Source organism: Ranitomeya variabilis, chromosome 4, assembly GCF_051348905.1.
Source record: "Ranitomeya variabilis isolate aRanVar5 chromosome 4, aRanVar5.hap1, whole genome shotgun sequence".
NCBI lineage: Eukaryota > Metazoa > Chordata > Amphibia > Anura > Dendrobatidae > Ranitomeya > Ranitomeya variabilis.
Window position 1 is genome coordinate 677141783 of NC_135235.1, and position 16611 is coordinate 677158393.

The window sequence follows — 16611 nt, forward strand, 5'->3', positions numbered from 1 at the left end:
ACAAGCGGTAAGACATTATCTGTAACTGTGCTGTGATCTATGTTCTGTAGGGCTGGTATCTACCACTGACCATATGGCGGTAATATCCATATTGATCTTTATATAGAGATTATCTTCAGTAACAGCACGGTTATCTGCTGAGGTTCTCCTCCAGTATTAGGGCGCATCACCGAGTTGTAATCAAGGTTACCTGGTTAGGGGCCCACTCAGAGGTTTCGCCCCCCCTGAGCCAAAACCGTAGCTACGCCTCTGACTGTGGGGGTTGGAGACACACAGCAGAGAGCACTGATATCAGCCTCCTGCTGCTGCCATGCTGTCCCGTGCAGTGAGCCTCCTCCCCAGACCTCTTCTCTGTGAGGAAATGCTGTAGCCTGCTGGGAATAAAACAGTGGGGGGAGCAGAATACAGAAGGTAAGTCCTGCTCTTCCTCCACTGTTGTCCCGTGTGCTGTGCGGCCGGGCCCCCTGACTACAGGCGAGTACTCACCATTGGGACGCGCAATGCAGGAGGACAGGACAGAGACGGCAGCCAGTGAGCGTTCTCCTCAGTCAGGTGGGGGAAATGTTCATTGGCCAGCGTCTCTCCCTGCATTACACATCCCCTTTTTGAACTCCTGCACTCTGAGCGATGCTTTTTCCCCAGCTCTGGGTAGTCGCATGATTATGGGAGGGAGAGGGGCCTGATGCTGTAGGACACCTGGCCCCTCTCACTCCCGCCCATAATCTTGACTCAGTGGCCCCATAGCGGCTGCATACTGTGCCGCTATGGGCAAAACGCTCCTGGCTGCAATGGCCTCCCCTCCACCTTCAGGCCCCTGATATATGTGTATAAGGCTGCTTTCACACATCAGGTTTTTTGTTTCAGGCACAATCCGTCAGTTTTTTAAAAAAAACGGATCCGTTTTTTTTTTTTTTACACCGGATCCATGTTTTTCCCATAGAGTTGTATTAGCGCCGGATTGTGCCTGAAGGACATGCGTTCCATCCGATTTGTGCCGGATCCATCCCTTCAGGCTTTTTTTCTGTGCGGCGAAAAAGCCTGAAGGGACGTCTGCGGCAATAAATGCATGGAACGGATGTGTGAATGAACGGTTCCGGCTACCGAATCCGTTTTTTGTACACTGAGCATGCCCAGAAGCTTTGGCATGGAAACAAAAAAATCAATCTATATCTCTCTCTCTCCCTCCCTCTCTCTCTCAACTTTAACATTCTATTATTCTATGGAAGTGATACAGGTTTAAATTTTATAAAACAGGTTATAAATGAGATTTTGTAGTCTCTGGGAATTGAGCATGCTTTCCACACTTGTTGCCATAGACAGGGCAGTGGGAAGGTGGAAAGGCTGCATGGGACATTAAACTTAAAAATCCTGGACGAAAAGTTGGAGACTGGCAAGCCATGGACCAAATGCTTGCTTTTAGCTCTTTTCTTAATAAGGTGCGCTCAGGTAGAAAAACTGTTCTTTCTCCATATGAGAGAGATTTTTGGTTGAGTATGTAGAACAAGATTATATATCAAAGTTACTTCATGTGCAGAATGATAGTCTGACCAGCAACGTACAAGCCTTGCATAATGGACTAAATACTGTGATAAACAGGTGTATTCTTCCATTATAGACCCAGAATCAGTGTCAGGACCACAAGGCCTCAAGGCAGGTGGTCCTGAAGGTCACGTGAGAAAGAGCTGTGAGCTAAAAATTTCATACCATGCTAGGTTCTCCTAACCTCAGCAACTTTGGTGATGCTTGAGGGAAAACCCACTCTAAAGAGTCACACCACCAGCAGTATGATGATCTTTTTGCCTTTTCTAATGGGGTAGCAGTATTATTACCCCTTACAAGGATATTGAATGAGGTTCTTAATGATGGCTTGGATAACAAGTTTATCAGAAAATCACAAGGTCTTAAAAGACATGGACACTAGTGCTTCACCTAGGGACTGCTGGATTTCCACTCACAGTCCTGTGAATTTGAATACTTCCAAGGGTATAAGCCAGTGGCTCTCATGGATCACACAAACCTATATGCAGCTGGAATTGTTTGTTGACATATGTACCCATAAAATCACTATTCTATGTTATACCCAAGGTTATCAGATCTATGTATAATAGGAACTATGTCAACCATTCCCTGGTTGTATATTGCGAACCCCAGACGAGAGGAGATCAATTGTTGTGATAGAATTATAGGTGTTCAGGTAGGAAAGTCCCAAGAACATGGGTAGCACACTCCTATATACCCATAATTAGTCACACTTTGAGATCAAGGGTGATTTTTTTTTTTTACATAATTTTAAAAAAGTATGTTTGGTGCAAACCAACATTGTACTGTACATCACTAAAGCAACATCATACCCATTGTGAAGCATGGTGGAGGCTGCATTATGCTTTGGGGCTCTTTTTCTGCAGCTGGAACTGGGGCTTTAGTTAAGGTGAAAGGAAATATTAAACAGTTCCAAATATCTGTCAATTTTCCAACAAAACCTCCAGGCCTGTGCTAAAAAGCTTAATATTAATTTCTCATACTCCAGTGTCAATGAGGACTGTGCGGGAATAGGATGTACCAAATTAATTAAGTGTTGTATACCACGTAATGAATTAGTCAGATCTTATCAGTGACAGACATCTCCATGCACATTGCCAAAAATGTTACTCCTGTCAGGGAGAGGAGGAACATTTCCTGCATACAAAACTTCAGCACTTTTCTGAAAATGACACATACCAGCTCTTCCGAGCTCAGTCAATATTGACCTAGATGCTTCAAACTGGTGTGAAAACACCAAAACTCACAATGATGTTGAAACTTTTGAAACTATTTTATGCCTGTTTTCTGGCAAAACACTTTGCTGCATTTCATATTTAGGGTAAATTCACACAGGGCGCTTTTGCTGCTTTTTTATGCTAATTTTCAGCTGCTTTTTACAATACCAGCAAAGCCTATGAGATTTCAGAAATCTCATGCACACACATTGGTTTTTTGTTTGATCAGTATTTTGTACTTTGCTGCATTTTTTTGGACATAGAGCATGCCACTTCTTTCAGCGTTTTTGCAGCGTTTTTTCACCCATTGACTTGAATGGGTGTTGAAAAAAAAATGCAGCAAAAACGCAGGCATCATTATTTGCTGTGTTTTTGCAAATCCAAGGACATTAGCATGCACAAAGAGAAAAAAAAAAGCACCAAAAACGCACCTAAACCTGCGTTTTTGACGCAGCTTCTTTCCTGCCAAGATGATCAGGTTTTGCTGCAGAAAAAAAAGCTGCAAAAACACCCTGTGTGAACTTACCCTTAAACTGATGTGATATGTTCACGAAACATTTCAAACATTCTAGACATAAATGTTTTCCTGTGTGAGATTTTTTTATTTTCTTTATAACAATAAAAAAACAAGAACATGTACATAAAGCAAATAACTGTTTATCCTTGTTAACAGACATGCAAAAATGAGAACGTGATCATCATAATGATGGACAAACATGATAGAGTAAAACACTTAGAAAAGTATCGGCACAATTTAGTAAGAGAACTGGTCATAGCTCAGGTGTATAGGAAGGGCCTCAACAACCCAAGACCAAATGGTCTGTATGACTTACATGACAATAACACCACATTCATTCCTCCCCCCAAACCCAAATAACTAGTGTTGGGAGTAGATTAAATGACCTAGTTGAAAAGTTGGGGAAGATGTCTTAGAAACACCCGTAATCTCTGTCTCAAGCCAAAGCAACCAGATCTTCTCTAATTTGTTTGCCCATTTTCTGGACATTTAGAATAGTTTATAGAAAATTGACACAGTGGAATAATGGGCAGCACTGTTGCTTTGCAGCGCTGTGGTCTTGGGTTCAAATTCCACCAAGGACAACATCTGCAAGGAGTCTATGTGTTCTCCCCGTGTTTGTGTGGGTTTCCTCCCATACTCCAAAGACATACTGAAATGGAATTTAAATTGTGAGCCCCATTAGGGACAGTGATGATAATGTATGTAAAGCGCTGTGGAATATGATGTCGCTATATAAGGAAAGCTTAATAATAGAAAAGTATCTGCCAATTTTAACTCCATTGTGACTACTTTTCAGAAAAAAAGTATAAGAAAGAATAGCGTGTTATGCACAATATCATCCAAGATGCCTACGAAAGCACACCTGTGAAGAGAAGACCTTAGGGAACTGTAAGGAAGTGTGCATAAAAAAGACCATTTCCGACCAGGTCGATTTAGGGTAGGACCAGACAGCATAAATGATAATTCCCTGTAGTCTTCTACACAGAAAACAAAGATCAAAGTCAAAGATTCCAATATTTTGCTGTAGTATATGCTACAGTATGCACAAATCTGTAATATATTAAACATCTCTGGAGCTTATTCCAAAGGATACTACTTTACTCCTACTGCCGCCATCAAGACTAAAAAGAGCCTCCCCTCCACTTCAATAGAACACTATCAAAAGGTTAAGTAGCGTACATAGATAACATACTATGTATACTGTACATGTTATGGGTTTAGCCAGATCAATTGATCTTGATAACGACTCCAAATTACAGGGTCCCAATTACGCTTGAAGTAAGCCAAACTGCACACCAAAGGAGTGTCTGAACCCGAGAAACTGAAACAAGGTAGAATTAGGCAGGTCATATTAATATTTTAAGATATCAAAGGCAGGAAAAAAGGAGGATTTAACAAAAAAGTTGTACCAAATACTTGAGATACTTCCTTATCCAAAACTTACGAATGGTATGGTCCACTAGATGAGGTAAATGGGGATTGTGACACAGAGGAGTGTAGGGGGAGATTTACGTGACATCTGAGTGAAACTTGGCTCTAGTTACTACCTATGCTTGAGCTTCTATTTTGAGGGCCAACGTTTAAGGTTTGTAACTGAAGGTTGAAAAGCTCTCGCTGAAACCCTGCAAGAGATTTTTGTTGGCCATTTAGAGCTAGCTGTTGGTTAAAATACTTTTCACATATGAAGAGGTAAAAGGAAGGATCCAGTGTGGAATATATCATCCCAGGTAAGTATATATAATACGTAGCATTTATTCATTAATGAAATACAGGGTGGGACATTTATATGGATATACCTGGGTGGGCCATGTATATGGATAAACCTAAATTAAATGGGAATGGTTGGTGATAACTTCCTGTTTGTGGCACATTAGTATATGGAAGGGGGAAAACTTTTCAAGATGGGTGGTGACCATGGTGGCCATTTTAAAGTCGGCCATTTTAGATTGCATCTTTATAAATGGCACACCCAGGTGTATCCATACAAATGCCCCACCCTGTACTTTCGGGAATGATAACTGGAAAGGTAGCAAGAAAGAAGGTATCGAAAAGGAGCTACGTGTTTCGACAGTAAGCCTTATTCATTTTCTCACTTTCTGCATATGGTACATTAATGTGGCCTCTGCCCTGTGTGAGGTTTTTGATGGTCTACAAAATTTGATCTCTTGGAAAAACATTTCCCAAATTATGAGCACAAAAATGAGTTCTTGCCCATGTGAGTTCTTTGATGTCTAACAAGATCTGAATTCTGGCTAAAACTTTTTCCACACTCTGAACATGAAAATGGTTTCACCCCCGAGTGTGCCCATTGATGTCTAACAAGACTTGATTTAGTTGTATAACATTTCCCACATACTGAACATGAATACAGCTTTCCTCCAGTGTGAATTCTCTGATGTGTAACAAGACATGATTTCCGGTTGAAACACTTTCCACATTCTGAACATGAATAGGGTTTTGCACTTGTGTGAATTCTCTGATGTCTATGAAGAATAGATTTTTCACTAAAACATTTTCCACATTCTTCACAACAAAATGGTTTCAACCCTGTGTGACTTTTCACATGTGTAATAAGATTGCCTTTCTGGTTGAAACATTTTCCGCATTCTGAACATGAATATGACTTCACCCCTGTGTGAATATTTAGATGTTTAATAAGAGATGACTTGTCCGTAAAAAGTGCCCCACATTCTGAACAAGAAAACGGCTTCACCCCTGTGTGGACCCACTGATGACTCACAAGATTTGATTTATTATTGAAAAGTTTCCCACATACTGAACATGAATATGGCATTGCACCTGTATGAATTCTCTGATGTGCTACAAGACACCATTTCAGCTTAAAACATTTTCCACATTCTGAACATGAATATGGCTTCAACCCTGTGTGAACCCACTGATGTCTAACAAGACTTGATTTATTATTAAAAGGTTTCCCACATTCTGAACATGAATATGGCATTGCGTCCGTATGAATTATCTGATGTACTACAAGACTCCATTTCCGGTTAAAACATTTCCCACAATCTGAACATGAAAACGGCTTCTCCACTGTGGGACCCTTTTGATTTAGGATACGTTTTCTGTGACATTTATTTTTCTTTACATTCTGTGATGAATCAGAAAGTAGAACCTGTTCGAAAGGATCAGATGATAGATCTTTGCTGTGGAGGGCTATATTTGGATTTGTGACATGTTCTTCATATGTATCTTGTGTGATACCACAATTATCTTCTTTACAATCTAAAGATAGCCAATGTTCTTCTGAGCTCCTGGGACAGTCATCTGCCAAGAGTAAAAATGACTATATTATTTTTGAATAATATCAACTAAAATTTATACAGATATTTTACATCCTAAATATTTAAAAATAACCATAAAAGTTAAGACATGGAGCAAAATTTGCTTACTAACACAGTGATGTGAAACAGATCACAATCTAACAGTTAATTGTTAAGCGGGTTCTCCCCACAATAGCATTACTAATACACATGCAAACGATAACTGTCATTTGGGCACCCTGCATGGCTCAGAAGGGAAAAGCATGTGCCGTTGGGTAGGCCAATATTCCTGGAAACGTTTTTGGAAATTATTACTACTCCATATCCTTTCTGCTACCAGTAACATAGGAATCCCCTATTGCTCCTCGGACACAATCCGAACTGAAGTTTGGGCTTGATTTTTTGCAAGACGAGGTCAAGGTTTTATTAGCGGATTTTGAGGCATATCACTTATCTTTTTTTTATTTCAACTTTTGGGAAGCAAAATAAACAAAAATCAGCATTTTAACACTGTTCATTGAACGGTAGAAGTGATAAGAAAAGTTTATTCCTAAGGCAAGTTTGATTTGAGCAGTTTGATTGTCTTTTCACGGTAAAATCTATTTTATAACTACAAATTTTTTCCTTTTTTTTTGCCAACAGAGCCATATGTTTGCTGCATGAGTTGACATTTTCAGTGATACCGCTATTTATTACATACAACGTTTTGATTGTTTTTTAACCCCACTTTTTGCCTGGCAGTATGATGAAACAACAACATTTTCACAAGTTTTTTTAAATTTACTTTTTCCTGTTTCACCAGACGGGTGTCATTTTTATAACTTGTAGTTCTGAAGGCAGTGACACCAGCTATGCTGTATCTTCTTTTGCTTATTTAGGATTTTACACAAAAACTATTTTGAAACATTTTCTACAATTGTTTTCTTACTTCATTTTACATTTTTACAAATGTTATTTATCTTTTTTTTCTCAATCTACCTACAGGACTTGAACAGTGAATAAGCTGATCACTAGGTTAACATATTACACTTGTTCGTTTTACACCAAGATATGACCTGTTAAGGCCTGTTATAAGAAGGGTCTAACAGGCCAGTGTAACTGGCCGGATAGCCATAGCAGCAGTCAGCACCATGCGATCGTGTCACAGGGAAACTGATGGAATAAAAAAGGGGGTTCCCATTTACTTTCAAATATTTAAATGCCGCTGTTACTATTGTCAGTAGTAGAGATGAGCGAACCCGAACTGTAAAGTTCAGGGTTCGTACCAGACGCTTATGTCCAGTGCTGAACTCCGAACATGGACTTCTCCGGGGAGTTTGAGAAAGAGAAAGAAAGATTCCAGCTCTAAAGTTCAGGTCACCACTGATTTCTATGGGTTTCAGTTCAAGCTCAGGTACAGTTCTGGTATGCGAACTGAACTTTGGACTAAAGTTTTTTCGAACCCTACGGGTCAGCTCTTCTCTAGTCAGTAGCATCGATAGCGATGGTTGCAGAAAAGCATCAGCTACAATCTACGACTGACTTTTACCACCTCTTCTCCTGAGCCAGCTCCATCACTCTGAAGTACACGTATAGTGATTTGCAACACTTCTCGCCTATTATGCTATACATGCACAATGGATGTTGGAAGAAGTAAAATATAATTTATGCTAGTTATCTATTTACTGTTTGTTGTTTCTGAGTTATAAAAAATAGTTAACTGTGTAATGTGACAAGAACTCATCTAAAAGATTTGGGATGCCATGGAGACAGCTTACTGTCCCAAGAGTGAAAAGTGGAAAAATCAGGTATAAAAATCTCTGCAGTCCAGCAATATTGTTCTCTTTTGGTAACCACCCTCCTGTAAAGTATTTTTGTCCTATACAAGACTGTCCAAAATCTTCCAGCATGTATTATCCAGTCCACCCAAGACCTTCTTGCTTCCTCCACACTGATATGTTCTGCAACCAATTGCCTCCAAGACTTCTCCTGAGTATCCCACATCCTCTGGAATTCTGTGCCCCAAAGCGTCCAATTATACACCACATTCGGTACTTTCAGACAAAACTTGAAAATCCCTTTCCCTTCAAGATGGTTTACATCCCCTCAACGTACTGTCTCCTTCGCCATTACTCTGTAGACTGTAAGCCCACAAGGGCAGGTTCCTCTCCCCTCTGTTACAGTCTATAATTGTTAGTTTGTTCATTGAATTTATATTTGTTCTTTGTATGTAACCCCTTCACATGTACAGCACCATGGAATCAATACTGTTCTAAAAATAAATATGAATAATTATATATTTCTCTCATAAAAAAAATTCTGTGACTTTTCTGCACTTAGTGGTTACTACTCACCTGGGTAGTCATATGTAATAATCTCCTCTTTACACCACTCATCACCACTCACACAAATCTCTGTAGCATTAATATGGGTCAGATCTTCACCCTGAAACAAATATTGTAAAAGTCACAGACACATGGAGAAGTCACATCTATGATCAGCTCTAATCCTGCCATCTCCACCGTTCTCATTACACAAGTATAAAACATATAATACTGGTGGATAAAACAAGACTGAGCACAAGACCTTCACAGCCGTCTACATGTCATAGAGGAGATCTCATGAAACCTTCTCTCCATCTACCTGATGATCCTGAGGAAAACTGGGATCTTCTTGTTTACAGTCCTGTGGAAGAAGAGGACGGAGACATCTCTCTGGTGTTGTCCTGGTACTGGATAGAGCTGGAGGAAACACATACAGGGACTGAATTCATTCTTTACATACAGATAATTATAGGCCGTGTGTATTTGGTCCGGTCTATTACCTGGTAATGTGAGGGGCTGGGGAACCTCCATCATGACGTCCTTATACACATCTTTGTGTCCTTCTAAATACTCCCACTCCTCCATGGAGAAATAGACGGAGACATCCTGACACCTTATAGGAATCTGACACATACAATGATACCGTCATCCCCCGATCCCTTCATAGTGTTACTGTATAATGTCCCAGCATTCCCAGCAGTGTCACCTCTCCAGTCAGCAGCTCAATCATCTTGTAGGTGAGTTCTAGGATCTCCTGGTCATTGATGTCCTCATGCATCAGGGGGTGAGGTGGAGGTCCGGAGATTGGGCTCATGGTTCTACCTCTTCCCTCAGATACTGGGTCTTGATAGCGCTCACTAGAGGTCTTCTTCACTACTGTATAATCCTGGTTATGGAGAGACACATTAATAATTCTCAATCCAGACATCTTCAGAGTCCTCACCTCTGCAGTTCTGTCCATCTGTTATTACCATAGATATGAAGTAATGTGACGTCGTCAGAATCTCTCACCTCTCCAGTAAGCCGGAACAGGATCTCTAGGGTGAGGTGTAATATTTTCTCTGCCATCTTGTCCCTCTCCATATACATCCTTGATGGGTGAGGAAAAATGATATATATCAAATATTAGTATCCAATATTGTAACAACCTAAATGGAAAGAAGATGGTAAGTGTAAAAACATGCAAAATACCATGCAAAAAATACAATTACTTTTAAAGCAATAATGTGGTAAACATTTCATACATCTAGAGGATAAATGAAGAGTACCTACAAAGGGTGTAATAATATTGAACACATCAGCAATTTTTTAAGTTAATATATTTCTAAAGGTGCTATTGACATGAAATTCTCACCAATTGTTGGTAGCATCCATCAAATCCACAAAGGCAAAGAAATCAAACATGACACAGGGAAAAAGTATTGAACACATAAAAAAGAGAGGTACAAAAAGTCAAGCAAATTCACACCAGCTGAAATCTATCAGTGATTAGAAAGCAATCCTGCCACTTAGTGAAAGATAATATCAGCTGGTTCAAAGGTGTCTCATAACCAAGATGCCACACAAGAAACATCTCATGATGGGTAAAACCTGTGAACTGCTTCAAGACAATCTCAACCTTATTATTGTAAAACATACTGATGGCATTGATTACAGAAGAATTTTTAAACTACTCGAGGTTCCGTTGAGCACTATTGGGGCTATAATCCGGAAGTTGAAAGAACATCAATTCACTATAAACTGTCTATGACCAGGTGTTCTCCGCAAGATTTCACACAGAGATGTGAAAAGAATTATCATAAGAGTTGTTCAAGAGGCAAGGATCACTTGTGGAGAGCTAAAGACCTGGAATCAGCAGGTACAATTATTTCAAAGAAAATTATAAGTAATGCACTCAACTTCCATGGCCTGTATGCACGCTCATCACGCAAGACTTCATTGCTGAACAAAAAGCATGCTCAAGCACATTTAAAGTTTGCTCAACAACATTTAGACAAGTCTGTGAAAGACTGGGAGAATATAGTCTGGTCAGATGAGACCAAAATTGAACTCTCTGGATGCCATTATACACATCATGCATTCATATAATTGAAGGAAAGATGAATGGACAAATGTACCGATAAATTCTTGATAAAAATCAGCTGCTATCTACCAGGATGATGAAGATGAAACAAGTGCGGGCATTTCAGCAAGACAATGATCCCAAACATACAGCTAAGGAAACTATCAATTGGTTTCAGTGAAAGAAAATAAAGCTGGTAGACTGACCTAGCCAATCACCTGACCTGAATCTAATAGAAAATTTATGGCAACAGCTAAAGTTCAGCGTTCATAGGAGGAGCCCACAGGACCTTCAGGAATTGAAGAGTTTTTGTGTGGAAGACTGGGCTAAAATCACACCTGAGCAATGCATGCGACTAGTTTCTCCATACAAGAGGCATCTTGAAGCTGTCACCACCTACAAAGACTTTTGTACGAAGTATTAAATAAATTGTAGTAAGTGTGTTCAATACTCTTTCCCGGTGTCATTTCTCATTATTACACATAACTTAATTTATGGCCATCTATGGTTTGATTCCTTTGACTATGTGGATTGGATTTATTGTTACCGACTTCTGGTGACAATTTCATGTCAATAGCACCTTTACAAATACCGTATATTTACTTGTGACGTGTTCAATACTTATTACACCCGCTGTTTGCACTATTTGGGATCATACAAGTTATAAATAAAGTCAGATCATTTTGCAGATATTTCACAATATATCTCAACAGTCTTTCTTCAGCCAATAAAATATGGTACACAACTATTTGTATAAACCTAGTCTCTGCATAACATGCTCTGGTAAGTCAAGGTCTTATCACTCCTGCTTCTACTCTACTTTTCAATGTCTTCAATAGTGCTTTTTTTCTTGGTGGCATCAATCAGGCCAAACTTTCTTAGCTGTCTACAAATATCTGAAGGGATGTCACAGTGTAGAGGGATCATTATTATTCTCATTTGCACATGGAAACATGACAAGTAATGGAATGAAACTAAAAGAGAGAAGATACAGGTAAAATACTAGAAAATAACTTTTTGACAGTTAGGGTGATCAATGAGTGGAACAGGCTGCGACGAGAGGTGGTGAGTAGAGATGGGCGGACATCCGGATGTTCGGGTCCGGCCGAACAGTTACAAAAAGTTCAGGTTTGGGTACCAGAACAGTACCCGGACTCCATTCACTTGGGGCCCGAACATCCAGTGTTTGTCATGCTGTAATGTGCATGACAGCGTGGCAAACACCGCTTCTGAAAGGTGCTGGAATCATCCCCGGCAGCCAGAGAGCCGCGGTTCCCACGCTGTCAAAAGACAGTGTGAGTGCTCAGCTGAGATCGGAGGTATAAAGTTTACCTCCGGTCACTGGCGTCAGCTGATGGGACCACAGCTCCCATGATCCGATGCCTGTATCGCTAATAACAGCGAGAGCAGTAGTGGCTGATGGGTGTATTCATTAGCTGGCTCCTGTGCTGTAAATAAACAATTAAAACATTTTTCTCACGGTGCTAGCGAGCATCTCAGCCTGGCTGGGAACGCAGCCTCAGTGACCGGAGGTAACCCCGATGATGTCACTACTGGTCACTGAGGCTGCACTCGCAGCAGTTCAGTCACCATTGGTTCTTATCTTGGACGGTCACAACTTGGCACCGTCCAGGTTGAAAACTGTTTACACCCCAGACATGGATTAAGGCGTGGGACAGAACTACAGACAGGTATGGTATATTGTTTTTTTTTTATTTTAGTTTTATTTATTTTCCAACTCTAACATTGTATGATTCTTAGAACATGCATTCTGCATCTGACCCCTGAAAAAGCCAGAAATTGAAACCAGTTTGGCATTATCCTGAAGCTTTTCTCTACTGATTATGATATTCTGTCAAGCCAAATATAATCCACATCAATATGTTAATTTTGGGGTGCCATTAATGGCATTTCTTCTGCAGTCTGCCCTTTTATGGTGCTTAAAAAACTGCATGGTCGAGTGCTGTGACTGAAAAACGCCAATTCTGACTTTTTGATATTTTTTTCATTATGATGCTTACTATAAGGGTTAATTCATTTTATACTTTCATAGATAGGAACTTTATGAACATAGATTATAGAGAATTGCATATTATGTTATAAAAATTATAATGTATTATCTATTTTTCATGGACTGGTTAAGATGCTTGTGAAATACTCTTGTTTTTTATTCCATTGGCAGTGGCCATCTTACATCTAATTTTACAGTATGCCATCAAAATACGGAGCAAGCTTAGGATCTAACATTGAACAGTAACTGATTTATTTGTAGCGATCGCTGGATGCATCAGTTTACAGTCTAGAGTGACGACAGGTGCAACAACGGTATTTAAAGAGTTCCAACAAGATGGCCATCACTACTGATGGTCATTGCCACCCCATGTGACAATATCTGGGGTTCTAATCGGTTATCATGGCAGCCAATGGTTCAATGAAAGCCCCATGTCTTCTACGTGTCCTGCCCAGTGGCAGGACTTCATATCAGATTGTCAAGTTCACAATATACTGCAATACCCCAGAATTATATTGCAGTGAATAGGAAATAAAGTGATTGAAAGTTCAAATTCACAAAGTAAAGTGGTTAAAAATGTAAAAATGCGAAAAACCAGCACCAAACTTAAAACATACCTTTTCAAGCTTACTCGGCGGACCAGCAGTGTACAGCTTGCAAAATCCCGGGTGCAACACCTGAAACGATTAGCGTTATACAAAGTCCAGGCCAAGGAGGAAAAAATAGGTGGCACTCCGTGATGCAGTAAAACAATCCTTTCTTTATTCAATGCAAGTAGTACATGGATGCAGGGGAGCAGGTGCAGTGGAGAACGACGGCCGTTTCGCGTCGATCAGACACTTTAACGGGTCAAGGAATAGAAGGAAGTGGATAGGCGGTCCCTATTATAGTGATAGCGGCTTCTCCACCACCCCTCTGTAACAACAACTAAAAGCAAAAATTTTTTAATTTAAAACAAACAAGAAAAAAAATAAAAAATACACTTCCTCTACAAAAAAAAACATTTTTCAGTCTCTCGTATCAATACCCGGAGTGTGCGGCTGCATAGCAATACATGCAGCCGCAAGCTCCGATTCCGAGTTCCAGCGGCAGTGCCAGGTATTGATGCGAGTTTCTCGAGTCACAGTCGAAAGTTTCACCCCGACCTAAAGAAGAATCTCTTGGCTTTTTCACAGTTATTATTAATGTGAGGGGTCCAGAGTGCTTTGGGACTTGATTCTTCAGCCTTTTTCAGAGCTTCATCAAGATTCTTATGCAGATAACCTCTTGATAAGAACCAACTTTTTAATTCATCGGCTTGTTTGTCAAAAGATATTTCTTGTATTATTGACCCTCTCAAACGCAAAATCTGATTATCTGGTTTGCCGTTTTTGTATGCGTCGGGTGCGTACTGGCAAAATGCAAAACAGAGTTTGTCGCAGTTGGTTTTCTATATACTTCTGTGAGGAGAGTTCCATTATTTACTTTAACCCCGACATCTAAGAAATGGAGTTCATGGTTCCCAAAAACAGATGTAAAAAACATATTCATGTTAGAATCATTTAGGTAAATGACAAAAACATTCTACATTTTTTCCTCCTTGGCCAGAAAAAGAACGTACCAACCAGGAGAAATATGTGGTGGCATCATTTTTACTAGACGATTAAAGACCAAAAACTTAATCCCGTAAAGCAATTGCACAGTTCTAAGGGGTTTCTCACCATTTCACTGTACTTGGATTTTTTGCCCCATTTTTCAGTCCATATTATGGTATATTTTAAAACTACAACTCATCCGGCATGAACGATGCGTGCGCAAAATATGTCGATGGAGAACAAAAAGCTGTGGCATTTAGAAGGAGACGGAGGAAACGAAAGAACAAAAATGAAAATTGTCTCGTCCTAAGGGGTTAATCATATAGAAAAATAGATGAAATATAGATCATCACACAGATGAGAAGGCCATCACTTCACAGATAGAAAATGGAATCACAAGTGCGAATAAGAGCTATAGTGAGTGTGAGCCCCCAATAGGAACGGTGATAATAATGTGTGTACAGCGCTGCGGGATATGGTGGCGATATAGAAGGCAGTGTAATAAGTAATCCTGATAGAGAATAATGGGGAATCTCCAGCACCTACCTCCACCCGCAGAGCCGCACACCACATATATGGCTGCTCTGTGCGCACAGGACCTGTGGTGAGGTCACAGGAGGGGAGGAGTCAGGGGTCACATGATCAGGGGCCTCAGTGTATGCAGGACTCTGCTGTGCTGGTTGTCATGGTGCTGGATGAGGGGAAGATTATGTGTGGGGTACGGAGCGGAGCTGTGTGTGTATGAGGTGTATGGAGCGGAGCTGTGTGTGTACAAGGTGTACGGAGCAGAGCCGTCTGTATAAAGTGAATGGAGCGGAGCTGTGTATGTATAAGGTGTATGGAATAGAGCCGTGTGAGCTGTTTACAGAGCGGAGCAGTGTGTACGAGGTGTACAGAGCAGAGCTGTATGTGTACAGCTCTAGTGGATAGAGACAGAAAAAGGCCTCTGTGCAAAAAACACTATATGGGCCCTTTGCAGTCCAAGAGCTCTTAACAATGTAAAATTGCACCTGATTTGGAGGTAGGAATGGGCCCCCTTACCTCTTGGGCCCCTGTGCAGCCACAAAGATTGCACCAATGATATGTCCGCCCCTGGTGTATAGAACAGAACCTACTAAGAATTTTGTTATATTTTATGAACTGATGAATCAAAGGTGGAACTTTTTGGAAGCCATATACTGTATGTAGTGAGGAGCGAAAGTGCTTGGATAACGTCTTATCTGAGCATGCTCAGTTGTTATCCAAGGATTTGGGACTGCTCGTATATTATTTTTGAGTCCCTGTGGCGGATAGGGAATCCCCACATGTGTTAAGGCTGTCTAACAGTCGCAGGAACCCGAACATGATATACGAGCACGCCCAGATGCTCGGATAACACCCGAGCTTGCTCAGGTAAGACGTTATCCAAAGCACATTTGCTCATCATTGTGTGCAGAATTATTAGGCAATGAGTATTTTGACCAGATCATCATTTTTATGCAGATTTCCCAACTCCAAGCTTGTTTGCCTCAGGCAAAAATGGCCAAATAAGAGATTTACCTGACTTACTGCTCAGATATTGGGGCGATCATAGAACCTGCAAACGTTCTGTTGCCAATAGTCAAGGTCGAAATTTTTTTTTTTGAGAAAAAAAAGGTATATTAACTGCCAAAGATGTAAGAAGAATCAAGCGTGAAGCAATCAGTAAGTCATTATCCTCCAGTGCTGTCGTATTCCAGAACTGTAACCTCCCAGGAGGCAAGAAGTATAAGGTGTTCGGTGCTTAGAGACACCGTCGAGGTGAGGAGGCTGACCCCAACCACAACTGATTAAAACAAAGACGTACAAGGTGTTCAGGGCTCATAGAAACGGCCGTGGTGAGGAGGCCGAGCCCAACCACCACTGAGCAAGACATCAAAGTACAAGGTGTTCAGAGCTCAGAGACACAGCCAATATGGGGAAGTTGAACCTGACCACCACTGAGCAAAACACGAAAGTACAAGGTATTTAATGCTTAGAGACATGGCCAAGGTAAGGAGCCTGCACCCGACCACCACTGAGCAAGACACAGTAGTACAAGGTGTTCAGTGCTCACAGTCGATGTGAGGAGGCTGACACCGACCAC

At 40.6% G+C, this 16611-nt stretch overlaps 1 protein-coding gene across 1 annotated transcript; it reads right to left on the reverse strand.

The window, feature by feature from the left end:
• Positions 1-3351: 3351 nt before the first annotated feature.
• On the reverse strand, positions 3352-15104 carry LOC143766367 (uncharacterized). The gene is made up of 8 exons (XM_077254012.1): positions 15054-15104; positions 13551-13610; positions 9872-9950; positions 9567-9746; positions 9361-9484; positions 9180-9277; positions 8891-8981; positions 3352-6561 (listed from the first exon to the last, which is right to left on the reverse strand). The coding sequence occupies exons 3-8, from the start codon at positions 9947-9949 to the stop codon at positions 5462-5464; spliced, it is 1671 nt and encodes a 556-aa protein (XP_077110127.1). The 5' UTR covers position 9950; positions 13551-13610; positions 15054-15104; the 3' UTR covers positions 3352-5461.
• Positions 15105-16611: the final 1507 nt, after the last annotated feature.

What these genes read in the sequence shown, in the direction of transcription:
- LOC143766367 (XM_077254012.1), bottom strand. Translation starts at nt 9,949, where the DNA reads ATGTATATGGAGAGGGACAAGATGGCAGAGAAAATATTACACCTCACC. An exon ending in TTGAGCTGCTGACTGGAGAG is followed by an intron (nt 9,485 to 9,566) that starts GTGACACTGCTG and finishes TGTATGTGTCAG; the next exon opens with ATTCCTATAAGGTGTCAGGA. An exon ending in TATTACATATGACTACCCAG is followed by an intron (nt 6,562 to 8,890) that starts GTGAGTAGTAAC and finishes TACTCTTGGCAG; the next exon opens with ATGACTGTCCCAGGAGCTCA.